At 40.0% G+C, this 19,498-nt stretch overlaps 2 protein-coding genes across 5 annotated transcripts in view; one reads left to right on the forward strand and one right to left on the reverse strand.

The window, feature by feature from the left end:
• Positions 1-6,682, forward strand: part of adgrd2 (adhesion G protein-coupled receptor D2) — a 65,780-nt gene extending 59,098 nt beyond the window's left edge. For both annotated transcript variants that reach the window (XM_054772931.1, XM_054772933.1), the window contains one exon: positions 383-6,682. In XM_054772931.1, the coding sequence (XP_054628906.1) occupies positions 383-390 (8 nt within the window). In that variant the 3' untranslated portion in view covers positions 391-6,682. The remainder of the gene's footprint in view (positions 1-382) is intronic.
• Positions 6,642-19,498, reverse strand: part of LOC129179554 (nuclear receptor subfamily 5 group A member 2-like) — a 30,839-nt gene continuing 17,982 nt past the window's right edge. Inside the window, exons 6-8 of one of the 3 annotated variants that reach the window (XM_054772937.1) lie at positions 19,233-19,380; positions 14,488-14,763; positions 6,642-7,702 (exon numbers count right to left, since the gene is read on the reverse strand). In XM_054772937.1, coding sequence (XP_054628912.1) covers positions 14,510-14,763; positions 19,233-19,380 — 402 coding nt within the window. In that variant the 3' untranslated portion in view covers positions 6,642-7,702; positions 14,488-14,509. Of the gene's footprint in view, positions 14,764-19,232; positions 19,381-19,498 lie in introns of all 3 variants that reach the window. The other 2 variants (XM_054772936.1, XM_054772935.1) reach the window with 2 other exon arrangements.

The raw sequence follows: 19,498 nt of genomic DNA on the forward strand, positions 1-19,498 counted from the left end.
ATGGTGCATGGAGTTAAGTCACATTCAATAGCAGCGATTTGCCCATCAGCGGCAAGAACAAAGTTTGAAATTGCTTCATTCAACGTCTTAAGCGTCTGTGAAGAACGTCTGCTGGATGACGTTGGAGTGCTCGTGGGTGTGCATTGTCGACTGATGAGACAAAGAAGAAGTTCATTCCCTTTATCAGCAATGGTCGTGTCTGGCTATTCACAGCATTAGCCATTAACCACTCCAACACCTGCTCTCGCTCTCACTCCTCCTTTCACTTGGCCTCCCTTCTTAATTTGTCTTTTGTATGCAAACACACTTGCAAGCTTGCAATAGGAAAACATCATGTTCTAATGTGGCCACAGCTAATGACCTTCTCTGTGTTTCGCCACAGGTTGCTGAATTGCAAATGGAGTCCATCCTGATGCCCAGTGTTTTGTGCTCTCGCATCACACCGGATCACACAGTTGGGAGTGCACACAAACACAAACACAAACACACACAAACACTCACACATACCGCTGGTGGAGATGAACCTCACAATGAAGAATTGTTGAACCTTTGCTTCCACTGTTGCTGTTTGGATACGCATAAAGCCACACCTTCACACCGTCATGCATATTACACATATAAAGTAAATAATTACTCCGATTTTGTGATCATATGGCTTTTACTGCAGGAGTGTCCAAAGTGCGGCCTGGAAGCTCGTTTTTCGTTATAAAAAGAAAATGAAGATCGCTTATTACATTAATTTGCTTTGTCACCTAAAACACAGGACCTATGCAGTAGTTGCAGAGGTTGTGTCACTGTTGGATCTTACGGAGGCTCTAAGTAGAGCTTCAAAATGCAAAAAGAAGAAATGGGAGTGAGACAAAAACATTTGGAGTAAGCAATTTATTGTAAACAACCATGAACGCAAAATAGGCTGTTCATCAGCTGATCAAAAGTTTAAGACAGTAGCTCAAAAAAAACCAAAACCCACCTAAAATAGTAATACCATTTTCAAAAACGGACTCAGTAATGAGTTGCAGCGCCATTCTTGTCACCTCAGAAATAGGTTTATGCTTGATGCCAGTGTTTCCAGGAGGCTAGTGGGAATGTTGCTCCAGGTGGTGAAGATGGCTTCTCGGAGGGTATCCAATGTCTGGAACTGAAGTCCATTTTTGTAAACTTCCCTTGCCATCCATCCCCAAATGTTCTCATTTGGATTTGGATCAGGGGAACACGCAGAATGGTCCAAAAAAGTGAGGTTATTCCTCTGGAAGAAGAGCTTTGGCATTGTGTGTCCTGTTGAACAAAGCCAGTCATTACCACACAGACGAGGGCCTTCAGTCATGAGGGATGTCCCCTGCAACATTTCCATATAGGCAGCTGCCGTTTGACGCCCCTTCACAACCTGAAGCACCCCAGACCATGACGGTGCCCCCTCCACTGTGCCGTGTGGAAAACATCTCAGGTGGGATCTTCTTTGTCATGCCAGTAACGTTGGAAGCCATCAGGACCGTCAAGGTTACAATTTTTTCTCATCAGAGAATAAAACTTTTTTCCACCTTTCAGTGTCCCATGTTTGGTGCTCTTGTGCAAATTCCAAACGGGCAATTTTGTGGCCTTAAATGAGACAAGGCCTTTGGAGATGTTTTTTTTCTTCTTTTCTTCTTTTCTTCTCTCGCAGATGCCATCTGATGGTTATTGTACTGCACTCAGCACCAGTAACAACCTTCATTGGGGCCAAGGATGGTCCCATGTTTTGATGGACAGCCAATTAGATCCTTTGGCTCCGGGTCATTTTGACATTTTGACATTATTTTGGGTCTACCACTTGACCTTTTTGTTCTTTGAAGAAGTTTCAAGTGACTGTCATACTACGTCCAAACTCAGCAGCAATGCTGCGAAAGACCTTGTTTATGCCGCTCAGCAATCCGACCGCGTTCAAAGAGAAAAACTTTTCGCCTCTGCCGTGAAGAGATCATGACAATATGAATACCTGACAGAAAATGACATAGAATCCACATTTCTTTGATTCCACAGGCTGTGGTCTTAAACTTTTGATCATCTGATCAACAACCCTATTTCACTTTCATGCTTGTTTGCAATAAATTGCTTACTAAAAAATATTTTTGTCCTACTCCCATTTTTTCTTTTTGCATTTTGAAGCTCTACTTCGATCCAACAGTGCAAAATGTAAATTCTTGCCATTTCTCAGCTGGTCTTAAAATTTTGATCAGGAGTCTGTCAAGCTGTATCAGAGCATACACACACAAGTTGAAATTAGCAATTGGCGGCTTTCGGTGCAGCGAGATGATTTCCTGTCCATAAACGTCCTACTTATGGAGTTTATAACCACAAAATGGCAGGTTTTTTGGATTGGTTTTAGCATCTTAATGTACAAAAATGATCAAATGATCTACCTTGTAGCTGTACCCTGGCTGGGAGACGTTTGGGCACCCCTGCTTTAATGGCATAAAATACAGAAATGGACACGTTATGTTTAATGTTCCAGTAAAGAGTGTCAGAAATCATGAAAAGCATTATTATCATATTGACCAGAATATAAGATGGTGTTTTTTCCCGACAAAATAGTGTGGAAAAGACATCTTACACGCAGGACAGAGCAGAGAGACACTACATTTCTCATATATTTGTCATTTCTGCGTGCTCTTTGCTGTCATTTTTGTCGGTCTGTGTCTTTAGTGTGTGCTACAAAAAGTAGAAATCTAAGCAAGGTTAAATATGTGAAATCAGCACAGAACAAGAACATTTTTCATACTTTTAAGAAATAGAATTTCACCAGTGATGTGCAGTCAGGGAAGCTAGGTGAGGCAGAGCCTCCATTAAACTGTATTATGAATGTATTTTCTGTATCATTCCAATTGGTTTTGACGTTTTATTAAAAATGGATACATTTGCACATTTCCTGATCAAATACATGGCAGAAACCAAAGATGGGGCTGCCGTCAGTGCCTCTTTTTGGCTTATATTTGAATCCTCTGCTGAATGAACTGAAATGAAATGATGGATGATTATATATTCAAGCTCACCAGGAGGTGATCAAAGTTTTACAACAAAGTACCGTAACTTTACCCAGAGAAGGATAGGGTGCATGTACTTTATGTACAAATAATAGGTAAGAACACAAACATTTTTCAGTTGAGAATGGGACTAAGAATATTTAAAAATTAATCAAAGTGAATTATTGTTCTTTTTCTTGTTATTCTTTTAATGAGTCATTTGTATTAACATTTTAAAAACACTCCAAAGGAGTCATTGCCTCACCAGCCATGAACCTCACCGCATGTCACTGGATTTAACTGATACTGAAAAGATGATTAAAAGATTCATTTTGATATAAATAGAAAGCCAACAAACACTTTAAATGTGTTAAAAAAGTGCCCTATACAGCTTTGTGTTTGTCTTGGAACTCAGTAAGTCCCTAAGTGACGTACAAGAAATGTAATGTAATGTAATGACCTTAATGGTCATTGACCTTAAAGGTCATTACATCCCATTGATGAGACAAACGCCACCTACTGTACAGGACAGGAAGTAAAAAAGTAACAACAAGGAACGTCTCCCAATGCTAACATGTGAGTCGATATTATGTCTTATTTCTGTCTTATTTTCTGTTATAATGCCTATCATAGTGGGTAATAGGACTTAATGAGTTCAAGTCAAGCAGAAATTTGCACAGCACACTTTGTACACATTTAAAGTGTTCTCATGGGTGAATTGTGTCTGTATTTTACATGCATACTGTGCAGGAATTAGTCTTTTTTTCTTTTTAATTAATATCCACCGTCGTTAAACCATCTGTAATGTCTTGTTGGGAAGTGTATATAAAAGCCAGGCGTGCCAGGATTTGTCATTAGGAAGTAGTTTATTGAATAACCTTGGATTTTTTTGTCCATGCATGCGTAAGTGTAAATGTTGACAAGAGAAAAAAAGCGTTTTTACACTTGACAAATCACTGTGTGCTGCATCCCGTCTCTACCAAGCCTATCTCTGTTATTCAGGTTGTTAAATGTTGTGTGGCATCGTTCATGACCTGACATGAACCTGTCCGTCTTGTCTAAAGGTTGTCACGTACATAAATCGTCTGACCTAGCAGTGTTTTAGTTACCGATGTAAAAAATGTCTATAAAGTGTGCTCTTTGTTTTAACTTATGAGTCTCAAAGTGTCAGTACACTTTAAATAAGTATACTGTGTACACTGTGTACTTAGTTCTTGAGTGTGCGAAAAACCATTACTGGACCGGAAATGATGGCAGTAGGGGCCTGAGCTACTAAGATCCCAAATAAGGAGCGCTAAATTGAGCCTCCAAATGTGCTAAAACACAGACCACAAACAGGTTTCAGATTTGATAAATTACATTTCGGGTTTGAAATGATTACTTTGCATCTCCTCATCTCAATACTTTGTGTGTTCTGATAATCTGCATATATTCTGCATATGTTCTGCATATTATTTGGTGTTATTTTGGTCACATGACAGACCCTCTTAGTAAATCTCTTAGTATCAATTTTGCGCGTGTTTTTATACACGCAAACCTTCAGAAGATCAGCATTCACTCATCAATGCGTTCGTGCTGACAAGTACCAAAATGCAGAGTGCCGTCCGTACGCGGATGTTGCACTCACAGTGCTGGACATTCTCCACCCTCACTTTGGCTACGGAGTGGACGAGGGAGGGACCAACTCAAGTGGTTACAATTCACATTTTAAGTCAAGTCATTTCCTGCAAATGTGCAATGGAGTACAGTGGATCTCCGCACATTTGCGATTCAGCAAATTTGCAGATTGTTGGTAGCATTCACCCGCAAATTTGCAAATTGTTGGTAAAAAAAAAAATTAGAAATAAGTTTTCGTTTTTGTCAACAAAAACAGTTTTTTTTTTTTAAAGGAAAACTGCACTTTTTTCAATTTCGCCCATCATCCATAACCCTTATGTGAGGCATGAACACATACGTCTTTCTGTTTTCTGTGGTTCTAAATATAGAAAAACAGATAAAAAAGAGACTGCATGTAATGGGCCACGCATATTCAGCCTAAAAAGGCTTCTGAAAAAGACTCCAAAAAGCGGCACACAAAAAGTGACATGCATATTAACCAAGCTACAGCGACATTGTTATTATTTTTATTATTAATATTGTTGCACCGATCAAACTAAGTTACTAGCGCATATTGGACCTGCCGTCACTGCTGCTGTGTTTTTATTTTTGGGTTTGGAAAAGTTAAGTGGTGTAGGCGTTTGTACGTGCTCACAGCATGTATCTAAAACCATAAAGGAGGTTTTTGGAGGTGCTTTAGCGCCCCTTGTAGGTGGTATAGGTGTGTCCCATTACGTGCAGTAATGAGCTGTCTCTTTTTATCTGTTTTCACATGAGAACTGTGGTATTGATGGGCAAAATTGAAAAAAAAAGTGCAGTTTTTCTTTAGGAAAACACGTCTCATTCACCCTAAATTGGCAATAATTTCTAAATACATGATAAAATACCGATAATACAGCATAAAATGGACGGCACGGCACGATTGTCGTGCTAGCCTGACGACCAGGCTAAAGGCTAGACCGTCATTCATTATCATTCATCAGTCATCGTTCATACGTGGTATTTCAGCTGAAGCCCCTGAAATATGAGATTTTGCGAAACGTCAGGCTCTGGAAAAAAATCTGAAAATCGATCCCTGGAAAATGTGGCATTTTCTGCAGTTTTTTATTATACTATTATAGTTCTGTGTATCATATTTTATTATGCGTCCCCTGATGAAGGTGTGGGTGGTTTCCCCCGCCTCCCCGACCACACTACACTGTCAAAATTCATACCGCCAGTACACAGTGTACACAGTGTACACAGAGTACACAGTGTACACAGTGTACACAGTGACGTGCCCTGACAGAAGTATTCCAGTCGACACAGCCCCAGCCGGTCTTTTAAGTCCTCATACAATCCAAATTGTGCTGGTGGTTTTCATGTTCAAGTACTTTCATGATTGTTTGACATTTGTGGAGTAAAATTGTATTTATCTTTCAGTGTCTTTTTTTTGCTGAACATTTGTCAATTTTAGAGGAGGCGATAGATTCATTTAGAACAGGGGCGTCCAAACGTTGACGTGGGGGGTCCATTGTGATATTTCTCATTTTCTAAAAAGGCTAATTCAACATAGCTATGCTAATTTTGTGTGTGTGTGTGTGTGTGTGTTATAGGTGGCTAAAGCCGCTTCTATTATTATTATTTCTTGTACCGAGTTTTTCTCGCCTTTTTCTGTTTTTATTGTTGATTTTTTTTGTATTTTAAAGGATACATTTGCATATTTTCGAGATTTTGTTTTTACTTACTCAACTGGAATACCTTCAATGTGATTTCTAACATCAGGTGAACCCCATGCAATTTATTCTGTATTTTTAGACCAAGAAAAAACAAGCCACGGAGCACAAATGGACCCCGGCCGTTGGTTTGACACCTCTGTCCTAGAATGACTCCTCCACCAAAAATGTGAGCGTAAATGCCAGCTCAGTTGATTACTTTCTAAAACCAGCATAAAATCATGTTTTTTTTAATGTTTTGTAAGTCAGACAAGGCAAAGCAACAGCCACAGTAAAAAAGGCGTTGTACACCATCATGGCTGCCGTTGAAAGTAAGACAGCCAACATGCCGGTGCAGCTTTATTTCAGCAACTTTTATTGGTGTGATACTATTACAATAAAATATTGCAACAAAACAAAATGCCTGGGTCACTGTCTCTTTTGGCAAGAAAAAGCACGTCAGTCGGGACAGACTTGTCAACCCACAAGGAAAAAAACGAAACAAAAGAACAGGTAAAGGGCAAATAAACAAAGCAATATCAACAACAGTAGCAGAGTGACCTGAACAAAGAGCTTTTTCGAGTTTCAGTCAATTGTCAAATGTCACATCACAACATAAATATACACCGTGTAACACACAACCGTCTCAGCAGGGACATCCAGGTGTGTGCATGTGGGTGTGTGTGTTTGTGTGTTTGTTAAGGCAGACTGAGTGATTGTCTACGATATCTTGACATTTCTCACACCGCGTTATTTAGGGCACAATGTTACAAGAAGTATTGTCATCGCTGTTCAATACACAAGTAGTGTAATGAGAAAGACATGGCGAGGGACAAACATATGATACACCAGCGAATATTTCGGCATTAATGGCAATAGGCCTTCACCTACGTCCACAGATATCTTCAAAAATGAACATTTCCCTCACCCCATCCACAGCAGTAAAGTTTGTTGGGTTTTTATGCGCATTTTGGCCGATTAGAAGCTGGGAAATGCAACCACAGCTCACTTGTGTGTGTTATAATGCCACTCTGTTCCTCAATATAGTGAGATATTAGTACAGTCGCAATATCCCGGTTCGATTATCGCTCCCTCGCTGTATTGTTTTTTTCAGAAATGAATTGATGAATAAATGATCGCTGTTTCGTGGTAGGCTATGGTCGGTTATTAGTCAAAACATATTGAAATACAAGTGGTCAGTAGGCGTCAGTAATACCTTACATTACCACTAGGCCTGGGGTGATAATAAATTAACAAATGAATCACAAAAGAAATGAAAATGAACTTGATCATTTTGCCGGCCTCATGTGCATGCGTGCCTGTTTTCATCTTCTCTTGCCTCCAAACAGGCAGGTGGCCCGTTTGCTCCGTAGATCAACAGAGTGAGCCCTTTTGTCCGTCATACGGTCTCTTTGTCTGGGTGGATGGAGCATACACACACACACACACACACACACACACACACACACACACACACACACAGAGTCCAGAAGAGTGTAACATAATAGAAATTATATTAGCAGATTGCAATATATTGTCATTTATTTGATATATTTTGTCACTGCACTGTTCTTAAAAGTAAAGTTAAAACTGCGTCTCGCCTTGTTCTCGTAGATCCAAGCTCGTGTGTCGCGTGACACCCCTACTTAACACCGCAAGAAGCCATCGAGTCTCTCCTCCCAACACGTGCGGAAGTGGTAGCATTCGGGCTTCTTAAGTTTAGAAGAAACAAATTTAACTGATTAGCTCGCCAGCTTGCTACTTGCGGCCGTCTCGAGTCCCTGCAGCATAAGAGTTGCAATGTGGCGTAAACAAGAAAGATGAATATCGGTGAGTTATTTCATGTTTAGAGGGCTCTAATAATGTTCAAACCATATTTAGAAAGTCATAAAAAGGTTTTCTATGCTCTAACTATGAAAATATTCCATTTATTAACAATGAATCCTTTGTCCCGGAAATTCATTTAACACGGTCGGGTCTGGAACCGATTAACCGCTGATAAACGAGGGACGACAGCACATCGCCGTACACATCATCTTTAAATTCAGTGCTCATTTTTTACATGGATCCAAGAAACAACATAAATCATACCTGTCAACATTTGAAAATAAGGTTATTATGAGAAAAGTAAGGGAAAATCCTGACATTCTGCCAAGAAAGTTCGAATACAGGAGGCTTGCCAGTGAATGTTTTTCTTTTTTAAATCTCCCATGCGTGTTATACTAGTTCAGTGTCCCCTCCCTCCATCGCGGTTCACCTTTCGCGGACTCTTTTGTCTTTTTTTGTGCAACTTTAGTGCTTTATTTTATCATTTTACAGTGTATGAACGCTGAGCCTGGCCCTTTAAGAAGAACTGCACTGTGGGAAGTTGAGTGTTGTATTTCTGTGCTCTCTCTCTATTCTCTCTCTTCTGTCTGCACCGCCCATTGTCTTCTGCATCCTGATTGGCTGTAGACCAGTGTCAATCAATCTCCTTTGTGCCGTCTGTTGTTGTGGTCATGGCTACCAAATGTGGGCTGCTTGCTAAGCGCCAATACTGTAAACAATAGAAGAAACAGAAGAAGCTCAGGAAATACAACGACGGGCGCAGTATGTTTTAACAAGGATACAAAAACGCTACAGCCCAACGGGGCCAAGACGAAGAGGCGCAGTCAGTTTTTGTAATTGTAAAACAATAAAGTCGACTACTGACTACTATTTCACTTATTGCGGGCTATTTTGCGAACCTATCCCCCGCGATAAACGAGGGAACACTGTACATCCCTTGTTAATCGCGGTTAATTGGTTCCAGACCCAACTGTGATAAGTGAATTTCCTGGAAGTAGCATTCCTTATTTATAAATATTTTTGTAGTTTGAGCATAGAAAACCTGTTTATGACCTTCTAAATAAACATTTTAACATTATTATATTATTATATTTTAACAATGTAGCAGACATAATAAAAGAAAAGAAGACATATAAGACATGAATAAGACTCGCGTTCGTACGTGTTGCTGTAAATGTGTCCCGGTGCTGGGGGGCTGAGTGAGGGGGCAGACAGGAAGTGACGTTGGGCGTTCAGGATTAATTTTAGCTCAGCTTTAGTTATAAACTCAACGGTAGTCCGTGTTAGGAATTACTGTGCCTGTTGTGGGATCACTCAAACCTGCAATAAAAGCAATCAAGTCTGGTGCTTGTGTGTCTCACCCAACATTACAGTAACATTACTGACACCTGGTGACCAGTGTAGAATACTACATATCATCACGTCTTTGAATGCATCTTCTGAATGCCTTATATTCGTATTTTACTGCATTTAGCCATTATTTTAGTCCAAAAATACATGAAATTTGCTTAAATACGCTTTTTTTTTACTACTACTAATAATTCTGACTGCTAATCGGACATGAAACAGCACGATTTATGAGTATATTTTTGAAAATCCAAGATAGAGTGAAGCCATGAAATTCAGCACGCAGAGTAAGTAATCCCGAAGAGAAATCAACGCAACACAAGCTCAGAAGCTACGTTTTTGAAAATCATCACCCTGGCTGGAGTTTTCCGAAAGTTCGGTGTTTGAAGCACCAAAACAGCAATGTTTGTGTAAAAAAAAAAAAAAAAAAAAAAGCACAGTAAAAGTATGCATTTTTGAAATGGGCTGTCCATGTTCAAGCCTGTTGTTAATACTATCAATATTAATGCTACCCTTAGACGACGTTATAAAAGTTCAAAGAGCGTCTCGGCGTGTGTGCATACGAAGGAGCTGGCAGAAATCGACCCTCTTCAGATTCTCCATTTGCATTAAAGCCCAAAGCATGCAACTGTTTTGCAGTGCGGTGGCATGAATTGAAGAATTCATTAGCGGTTCATTGAATTTGTGTCATCAGATGGAGGAAACAGCCTTGAAGCAGCGTCGTGCCGCACTGCTGACATTCGTGGCTTTTTTATGTGACAAGCCTGTTGACGAATACTGGCTCCATATAAAACAGTACGGTACCAAAAATAGTCGCAATGTACAATCTTCATAGTGTACACTCCGCTTTTAGAACAAAATTAAAATGTATTTGCAGACTTTGTCATGTTTCAGGGCTATTCCGGATTCAAATCAGTTTTCTTCATCAAAAAGCTACACACAACACCGCCGTAAGGACACCGGATTTGTTTATGTTTGCAAATTTATTTAAAATAAAAAACTAAGAAAGTATTCACAGCCTTTGTCATGAAGCAGAATTTTCATCCTTGTAGATGTTTCCACAGCTTCATTGGAGGCAACGAGTTGGAACTGAACATGATTTAGAACCTTGGTTAGCGTCACAGATCTGTTCCAGAAGGTCCGACTCTAACTGTATTCTTAAAAAAAATCATTTTTTCCCATAAGAAATAACACAAATCCAATTAAACCGCTCTAGAAAAACAAAAATGTTAAAACTTGGGCATTTTGTCTGTCCGACTCCAATGATAAGATCTAAAGTCCAACTCTTTAAGTGCAAAACACATCTCTTTTATGAACTGGCAGTGCCAGAGCTGTGTAGTTACATATCGATGTACAGTATTAACATCTAAGCAGGTTTAAACTAAGCTATAACATTTGACAAGAATGTCCTTACTAGCTAACAATAATCATCACCTCAGAACACTATCGTGGTATTACAAAACTGCGATATTTTGATTTTTAATCAAAGAAAAACTGATCCAACACTGAGTTCCTGAAAAGGAAGTTATAAAATCTGTGGTAGAAGTGCACACTTGATCTTGCAAATTGTTTGTAAGACGTTTCCACAGCAGGAGTCCCATCCTATCACACAGTTAAGCATCCGCTCCCTCTGCACAGCTTTTTTTAAAGTAAAGCTTTGTCAAAATAGTTCACATTTGTCATGAGAAGGATCACTACGCTTGCGTGCACACAATATTCCTGTACGGACCAAAATATAGCACATTTTCCAAACACTGTTGCCAATTTTGAATCAAGGCCGTTTTCGTGTTTGATGCCCGTGACAGACATCCTTAAAGGCTTAAATACTGTTGTATGGAGTGCTTAGGTGGACGTAAGGAAAGGAATTGTAATATTGGTTGGTTTCATATTCCAGATTCAGCATTCGCAACCCTGCAAATTTGCAGACTGCAAAAAATGATTTTTAAAATAGTTTTCTCCAAAAATAGGCAGTTTCTTCTGCTGACAAGACATTCACCATAAGCTGGCAATCATTTATAAATACGTAATCATAAAGCAGGGGTCGGGAACCTTTTTGGCAAAGAGAGCCATGAAAGCCACATATTTAAAAATGTATTTCCGTGAGAGCCATATCACCGAATACAACCAAATGTGTGTATATTTATGGAAGACCAACAATTTTAGAATATAAGTCTCTGAATTTATTCTTTTTAATAAAAATGTTATATTGAAGCTAACCAATAATAAATACATTACTTTTTACTATTAATGCAACTTCTGCTGCTGCATGGTTTTGTGCGCTACTCCGTATCTTTCTTTCCCTTTTTCGTCAAAAGGGTTGTCTCTGCACAATTAGCTAGCTGACTATTTGATTAAAGGAGGGACGACCCCAATAATAATCAAGTTTTGGTGTCTGACACGGAAAACATGGAAAGGACAGCTGGCATTGCGCTACAAAATCAAATGGATTAAAATGCATTAGAATGCATATTTTAAATGCTATTTTTAACACTGATTTCTGTAATCTTTTACTTTAAAATGTCAGGAAAACAAATTAAAATAAAACACATTTTATGGTGTTAAGAAATGTCTGAGAGCCAGATGCAGTCATCTAAAGAGCCACATCTGGCTCCCGAGCCATAGGTTCCCTACCCCTGTCATAAAGGTTAAATACACAGCATACATGCACCACCGTTAGAAAGCCCACAGTTTATTTCACTGGTTATGCTTTTTCGTCAAGCGTTGTTTATTTGGCGGTCCTTGAACGCACCTTTGTTGCGTGTGATTCAAAAGTTTGTTTGGCTGCGTTAGCACTCGCTTCGACAGTCAATCCGCCCTCAAAACTTGCAGTGAGGTGAAGAGCAGTTCGTACAAGATGGTAATGCTTTACTAGACCAGGCCAAAGGCGACACAGTTACCCCGATTCCATGTGTTCATGGATCATTTGACAGCACCAATCATTAGTGGCGAGTAGTTTTATACTTGAAATGTGTTTAAAGTGTGTGAGGCATATTTAGGGCTTAAACCAGGACTGTGTCCCAAGTAAACAATGGGAATGGAGTCGCAGGGGAAGGTCAACATCAAGCTAGCAGAAGGGTTTGGAGGGGGAGGAGCGAGCCGTGTGTCAAAAATAAACCTTTTTCTGGGTGAACCAATTAGTTGCGGTTTTTCGCCAGCCGCGGGTAGACTTGGAACGTAACCCTGAAATAAGCGGGGATCTGCCGTACCTTCAAAAATGAAAGAAGCTGGTTTTGCCCGTACAAATGATCAAGTAAAGCATCGATGGAAACGACCTCAAAACACATTTTTTTATGACACTCGGCGCAACTTGCAAGTTTGTATAGCAAAATGTCTTAAAGACAGTAGCAACTTTATGTTGTGTACATGTATACGTGGTGATGACTGGACTTTATACGTTAGCTGGGGGTGGGCGAATCAAAGCAAATATCGATAGAATCGGCACCAGAATATTCTCCGGGCATTGAATGGATCGCTACTAGACTGTTCAGTTTGTCTTACAAGATCCGAGAAGGCTTCATCAGGCTGGAACTGTCTTATCTATTCTTGAAAAAAAAAAAAAATGTATGTAATAAAAGAAAATCCAGTAATCCCTCGTTTATCGTGGTTAGTTGGTTCCAGACCTGCCCCTGATTTTGGGATTTCCGTGAAGTAGGATTCCTTATTTATAAATGAAATGCTTTCAAAGTTAGAGCATAGAAAGCCTGTTTACAACCTTCTAAATATGTTTTTTAACATTATCAGAGCACTCTACACATGAAATAACACCCCCATAATCAACTCCTATCACCCAATATAGTAGACACAGGAAGAGAAAACAAGAAATAAATAATACGAAATGTGTTCCGGTGCTAGAGGAGCTGAGTGGGGGTGCCGGACATCACGTGACGTTGGGGGTTCAGAGTTGAGTTTTAGCTTATCGTGGGTTACGGCCGCAACAGTAGCCCGTGTTAGCAATTATTGCGCTTGTTACCTAAACCTTCAATCACAGCCTGTCGTTCCGTCAATCCAGTCTGGTGCTTGTGTGTCTCACCCGACATTAAAGGAACATTACTGACACCTAGTGACCAGTGTAGAATACTACGTATTTGAATGAGTCTTCTAAATGCCTTATATTTGTATTTTACTTCATTCAGCCACGTTTACGTTGGAGAATGCTTCATTTAAGCGAAAAATGTGCTTCAATATCCATATTTTTTTTCAACCACGAAACAGCATGATTTATTAATTCATATATTTTGAAAAACCGTGAGAGAGTGAAGCCGTGAAATTGAAAGCGCGACGTTCCTTTGCCGGCCGCACGGTGGCCTAGTGGTTAGCATGTTGGCTAACCACACAGTCAGGAGATGTGGAAGACCTGGGTTCAAATTTTCGTCGGGCATCTGTGTTTGCATGTTTTCTCCGGGTACTCCGGTTTCCTCCCACATTCCAAAAACATGCATGTTAGGTTAATTGGAGACTCTAAATTGTCCATAGGTATGAATGTGAGTGTGATTGGTTGTTTGTCTATATGTGCCCTGCCATTGGCTGGTGACCAGTCCAGGGTGTACCCCGCCTCTTGCTTAAAATGAGCTGGGATAGGCTCCAGCATACCCCCGTGACCCTAGTGAGGATAAGTGGCATTTAAGATGAATGGATGCTCCTTTTTTATTGTTATATAATCTATTATATTGTTAGATTGTTCACAAATAAGATTGTTGATCATTTTTGTTTGTTTGTTTGCCTAAAATGTTTATCCTGCCTTCTATTCTAATTATTATCAACAAATCATTCGATTCTGAAGACGTTCAAGCTAAAAAAGCGGTATGAGTATCGGTATCAGTATCGGTACCCTGTATTTATGTTAGCCAATTCAAGGATGCTGCATATATACACAGTATGTATACACAAATGGGACATTTCGGCTTAAAATGACCACAAATGGGGCTTTTCTAAAACTCAAAAGAACCTCTTTGTCCTGCTTTGTAACTCAAACGCTCTCACAAATACGAGCCTGACTTTGTCATTTCAGACGTCACAAACATCCTTACCGAGACACACGCGCATCCTGCCTCACACACACGCTTTCTTGGCGTGCAGCATCTCGATCAGCAGGTTGTTGCAGGGCACCTCCCCGCTCAGGTGCATGTAGCACAAGTAGTCCTCCGCCTGCATGCTGAGGGAGCGGAGCTCCGGCAAGCGCACTACCAGCTGGCTAAACTTCTCGTGGTATTGAGGGTAGGTGGTCAGGGTGTACTCCAGCAGAGCTCCGTTCACCTGCTCCTGAACGCCCTCCACAAACGCCTGGTTCTCCAGCAGCTTCACATCTGCAAGAGAAAAAGAGGGCTAAGCGACAACAGAAATGTGCTTGTTGTGACAGTGAGGATCGGAGTATATCTTTTTAAAACACCAATTCCTGCTTTTGTGAGCCCTCCCTTGGACAGCTGAGCCCATCTTGTAGCATCCATTCAGACGGTAATTAAATGTTTTGAATCAGTGTTATGAATCATCTTTTCAAAGTACGTAAGGGCAATTAAATTACCCCTGACAAACCTGACTCTTCAGGATGAGCGAAAGGAGAGCGTGTGCAAAGAAGCTGCCGGCAAAGACAGCAAATATTTTCCGCCGATGGCAAGTGCTCTCCCCTTTCAAAAGCTCTTTGTTACCGTCTTGCCAGCGCTAAACAACACACTTCTGGGAATCTGGGCGCACCGCATCTATGCTCTCTCCATCTGTGCAAGCCGCTACATGAATGTCAGCTCTTCCACAAAATGATAGAGCCATTACTCTTCTTTTGAATGCCATTAGAGGACAATGGAAGAGGTTGTCTTTGTTAATATTGGCTTTTCTGAAGCCCAGGATTTTAATTAAGTCAATTCATTGGAGGTAAAAGGTCAGAAGTGAAGACACTTCAAACCTTATGTACAGCACACTGGCTGGCTGCATCCATCCATCCATCCATTTAGCATCTATCCATTCATCTATCCGTCCAGCTATCATCTACCCATCACTTCATCCATCCATTATCCATCCATACGGGTCATTAATGCAATTTGGTGCCGTTTCAGCATTGTGACTTTGCTTGGCAATATCTTAATTATCTGAATGAGGGTTTATTAAACAACAAGAAAAATATATATGTCAAGCTCAGGATATGGAATTCCAATAACTATGACAAATAGTGTTCAAATGTCCACCTTTTTATGGGACATTTTCATCTTTAGTCATATGTGTTCTTAAAGCGCAGACTTTGTGCCTTTTTACATGTTTGAAGACCTGAAATGTCCCTTATTTCAGCCTTAAAAGTATTTTTTTTATAATATCAATCGATCCCCATTATATTAGAAAAAAAACAAGTTTAATTTTAAAGCAAAATGTAGATTCAAAACGTCATTTGCAATAAAAACAACACTGAATGGACATGTGCTCTGTTTTTTACTGATCTGAGTCGTTCAATTCATTCACCTTGTTAATAACCACGAAGACAGTGAACATATCATTACAGTGCATGGAACTAATGTGAAAAAAAACAAGGGTAACAGGGTGGAAAAGCAGTAACAGGGTGGACATATTTCATGATATAAACATACCTTTCAATGCATTGAAGGAAAAGACAGGACCGTTCATTTACTTCATTCCACTCGCACCCTGAAACATTCATCTTCTAATTTGACTGTAGAAATAATGCGTCAAAGGGAGTTAGTTATACTTTTATAGTTCTGATTTTTTGACATGCGGTTGTAGGACATCCCCATCAGCTGTGTAGTACATCAACAGTGACCCCCCCGCCACAATTGGAGAGCCGTGACGAGGAACGTAGTTCCGCTTAGTTGCTGGGGCCATTTAAGTAAAGAGTGTGGCTTCTCAAAACAATATGTGTTCAAAAGAGTAACACATTTGCATCACAAAACTGCCTCCTCAAAAAAATCAGACCTCACAAAGCGCTCGACGTTATATTTGCCTGTGACGCTTGCTTCTTCTTCCGCTGTGGAACACATGCACATGGAAGAAGAGTGACATTACCGCGAGCATACACATGAATGCATAGGCGACCGTGCGACCCGGCGGGAGACAAAGTATAACGCTGAGCATTTTGTGAGGTCTGAGGAGGCATTTTTATGATGCAAATGTATTACTCTGTTGAACGCATACTGTTTTGAGAAGCCGTTACTTAAATGGCCCCAGCAACTAAGCGGAACTACGCTCCTCGTCACGGATCTCCGACCAGAACTGGACTCACGGGACCAATTGGGGGGGTAAATCACATTAGATGTCCTCCACTGCTGAAGGGGAAGTCATACAACTTCATGGCAAAAAATCCGAACTATCCCTTTAACCTCTTTGCTTTTCTATGAGCTTCCAATCCCTTTTGTTTAGAGGTTGTGGTGCTCTCATGAGGCACACAACCTGCTCATCCTTGGACCAGCCAGTGTCTCTCTTGTAAAACATAATCCAAGTAATACATTTCACTGTAGTATCACCTTCAATGTTCAAGATGATTCCTGGGTAAGGTTCATCATCAAAATGAACAATGCAGCATCGCCCAATATTTTCTCCCTTCTCCAACCTCCCTTTCTCCTTATTTAGGGATTTTGCCCGTTTTTCAGGGCCTGCACGACACCGCGCCCTGTAGCGCCTTTTCTGCTGCAGGTAACGTACCATTCCCTGACAAAAACGTGCATGTTGTTTTAATTAGTCCCTTTGAAGGATGTATATTAACCTAATGTATAAAGAAAAAATACAGAAATAGAGAAAAACTAGCAATAAATGCTGGAAATATTTCATCATCTCCTTCTGAAGTCCACCCTGTTGAGTCCACGCCCTCCCTGTGCAAAACGGCAACAGGGTGGACAGTAACGGGATAGACATTTTAGCCTGAATTTAGGAAGATCATGTGACCCCTGAATGGTCATTGGGGGTATTTAAATAATAATAATAATAATAATAATAATAATAATAATAATAATAATGGATTTGGGGCCGCACGGTGGTCTAGTGGTTAGCACGTTGGCCAACACAGTAACAGCTTGGAGATCGGGAAGACCTGGGTTCGATTCTCCCCTGGGCATTTCTGTGTGTAGTTTGCATGTTCTCCCCGTGTGTGCGCGGGTTTTCTCCGGGTACTCCGGCTTCCTCCCACATTCCAAAAACATGCAGGTGAGGTTAATTGGTGACTCTAAATTGTCCATAGGTATGAATGTGAGTGTGAATGGTTGTTTGTCTATATGTGCCCTGCCATTGGCTGGCGACCAGTCCAGGGTGTACCCCGCCTGTCGCCCGAAGTCAGCTGGGATAGGCTCCAGCATGCCCCCGCGACCCTAATGAGGAAAAATGGATGGATGGATAATGGATTTGATTTATATAGCGCCTTTTTTTTTGGAAAGTACCCATAGCAGTCACAGTCAGTCACACACTGGTGGTGGTAGCCTACAGGCACAGATTCACACACCGGTGTAGGCGCTGGAGGTAAGGTGGGTGAACAACAATTCACAACAACAGTGACTGGGATGGAGGAAGTGGGGATCAAACCACCAAACGTCCGGTTTCTGGACGACCTGCTCTCCCTCCTGTGTCACTGCCGCTCACAAAGGGGTAATCGGAGCGGAAAGGGCAGGCAGTGAACACAGGGACAGAACTTAGGAAGTTGTATTATCAAGCATCTGAAGCATTAAAAACGTATTCATATAAACAAATAACATTTGTTTAGAAAGCTGACAAATAACGTTACATAACAATAACAAAAAAGTGTGGAATTGCTCCATTTTTATTTGTTTAGATTTGTAACTGTAGTCGAGCGAACTTGAGTGGCAGTTTGGCCGGTTTGCAAAAAATGTATTCATCCTTTTTTTCAGACTTTTTGCTGTTTTTTTTTTTTTTAATTTTCCAAATAATATTTCAACTTTCTTCTTAAATGATCGCTGAAAATTACAACTTTATTTTGTTTTGTCTGTTTCTCATAATATTATGACTTTTTGTTAAGAAAAAAAAATGTTTTCTTCAATATACGTTTATTCTCATAAAAGTGTGACGTTTTTTCCTTTTAGAATGTTTTTTTCTTAAAATTCTGACTTTATTCTCATACAATGTTTTTTCCATTTCTACAACTGTTGGGGTTTTTTTGTACATTTTCCAACTATTTCAAATTTCTTCTTGTATTTTTTTGTCATAATTATGACTTTATTCCCATAATATTTTTGACTTAATACTCATAACATTAGAAATTTTGCCCCAACCTAATGTGCCCAAATTTTAGTTCTTTTTTCATAATATTACGGCTTTTAAAAAACTAAGGCCTTTTTTGTGTAATATTTCAATATTTTTCTACTAAAATGATGGTATTTTTCCTCATAATATTACTACTTTTTCTCCTTACAACTTTTTTCTCATAATATTTTGACTACATTCTTGTCAAATTATTGCTGATTTTTCCATTTTTGTTTTTGATAAATTATATTTTTAGAATGTGCTGCAGGCCAACTAAAAAACAGCTGCAGGCCGGACTTTCGACACCCCTGATCTATCCATTCATCCATCTATTTATCATCTTATCCATGTATTTATTTATCCATCTATCAAGCATAGATCCATCTATTTAACCCAACCAACAAAGAATGACTGTTCCTTGCATAAGACGTTTTGCGAAACTGCTGAATGGTGTTGTACACAAACCTTTTTATATGCACTATTAGTTTGCTCACATATGGGTCTGCATGTGTTTGATTAATATCATCATTACTATTATTAAGCTCGAATGACAGCATGATTAAAGACTTGAGTATTTGAAGTGTTAACTCACTAGGGTTGAATAGGAGGAGGAATTTCAGGCAGGCAATCTCCCTGCGGTCCACTTGCACGACCCGCAACCTCCCCGCCAGCTCCTGTCCTCTTTGCACCAAACTTGTAAGCATCGCCTCGCCTTGTGAGAGAATAGCAGACATCTCAACCTGCAAAACACGAGCGGCTGATTAAATCTGGGAATGTTGCACATTGGAAAGAGTATGAGCTGGGCCAGGTGCGTGTTTTTCTCTACAGTGTTTATTAAACAACACACCTCAATATCAA

The sequence above is a fragment of the Dunckerocampus dactyliophorus genome, chromosome 4, assembly GCF_027744805.1.
Source record: "Dunckerocampus dactyliophorus isolate RoL2022-P2 chromosome 4, RoL_Ddac_1.1, whole genome shotgun sequence".
NCBI lineage: Eukaryota > Metazoa > Chordata > Actinopteri > Syngnathiformes > Syngnathidae > Dunckerocampus > Dunckerocampus dactyliophorus.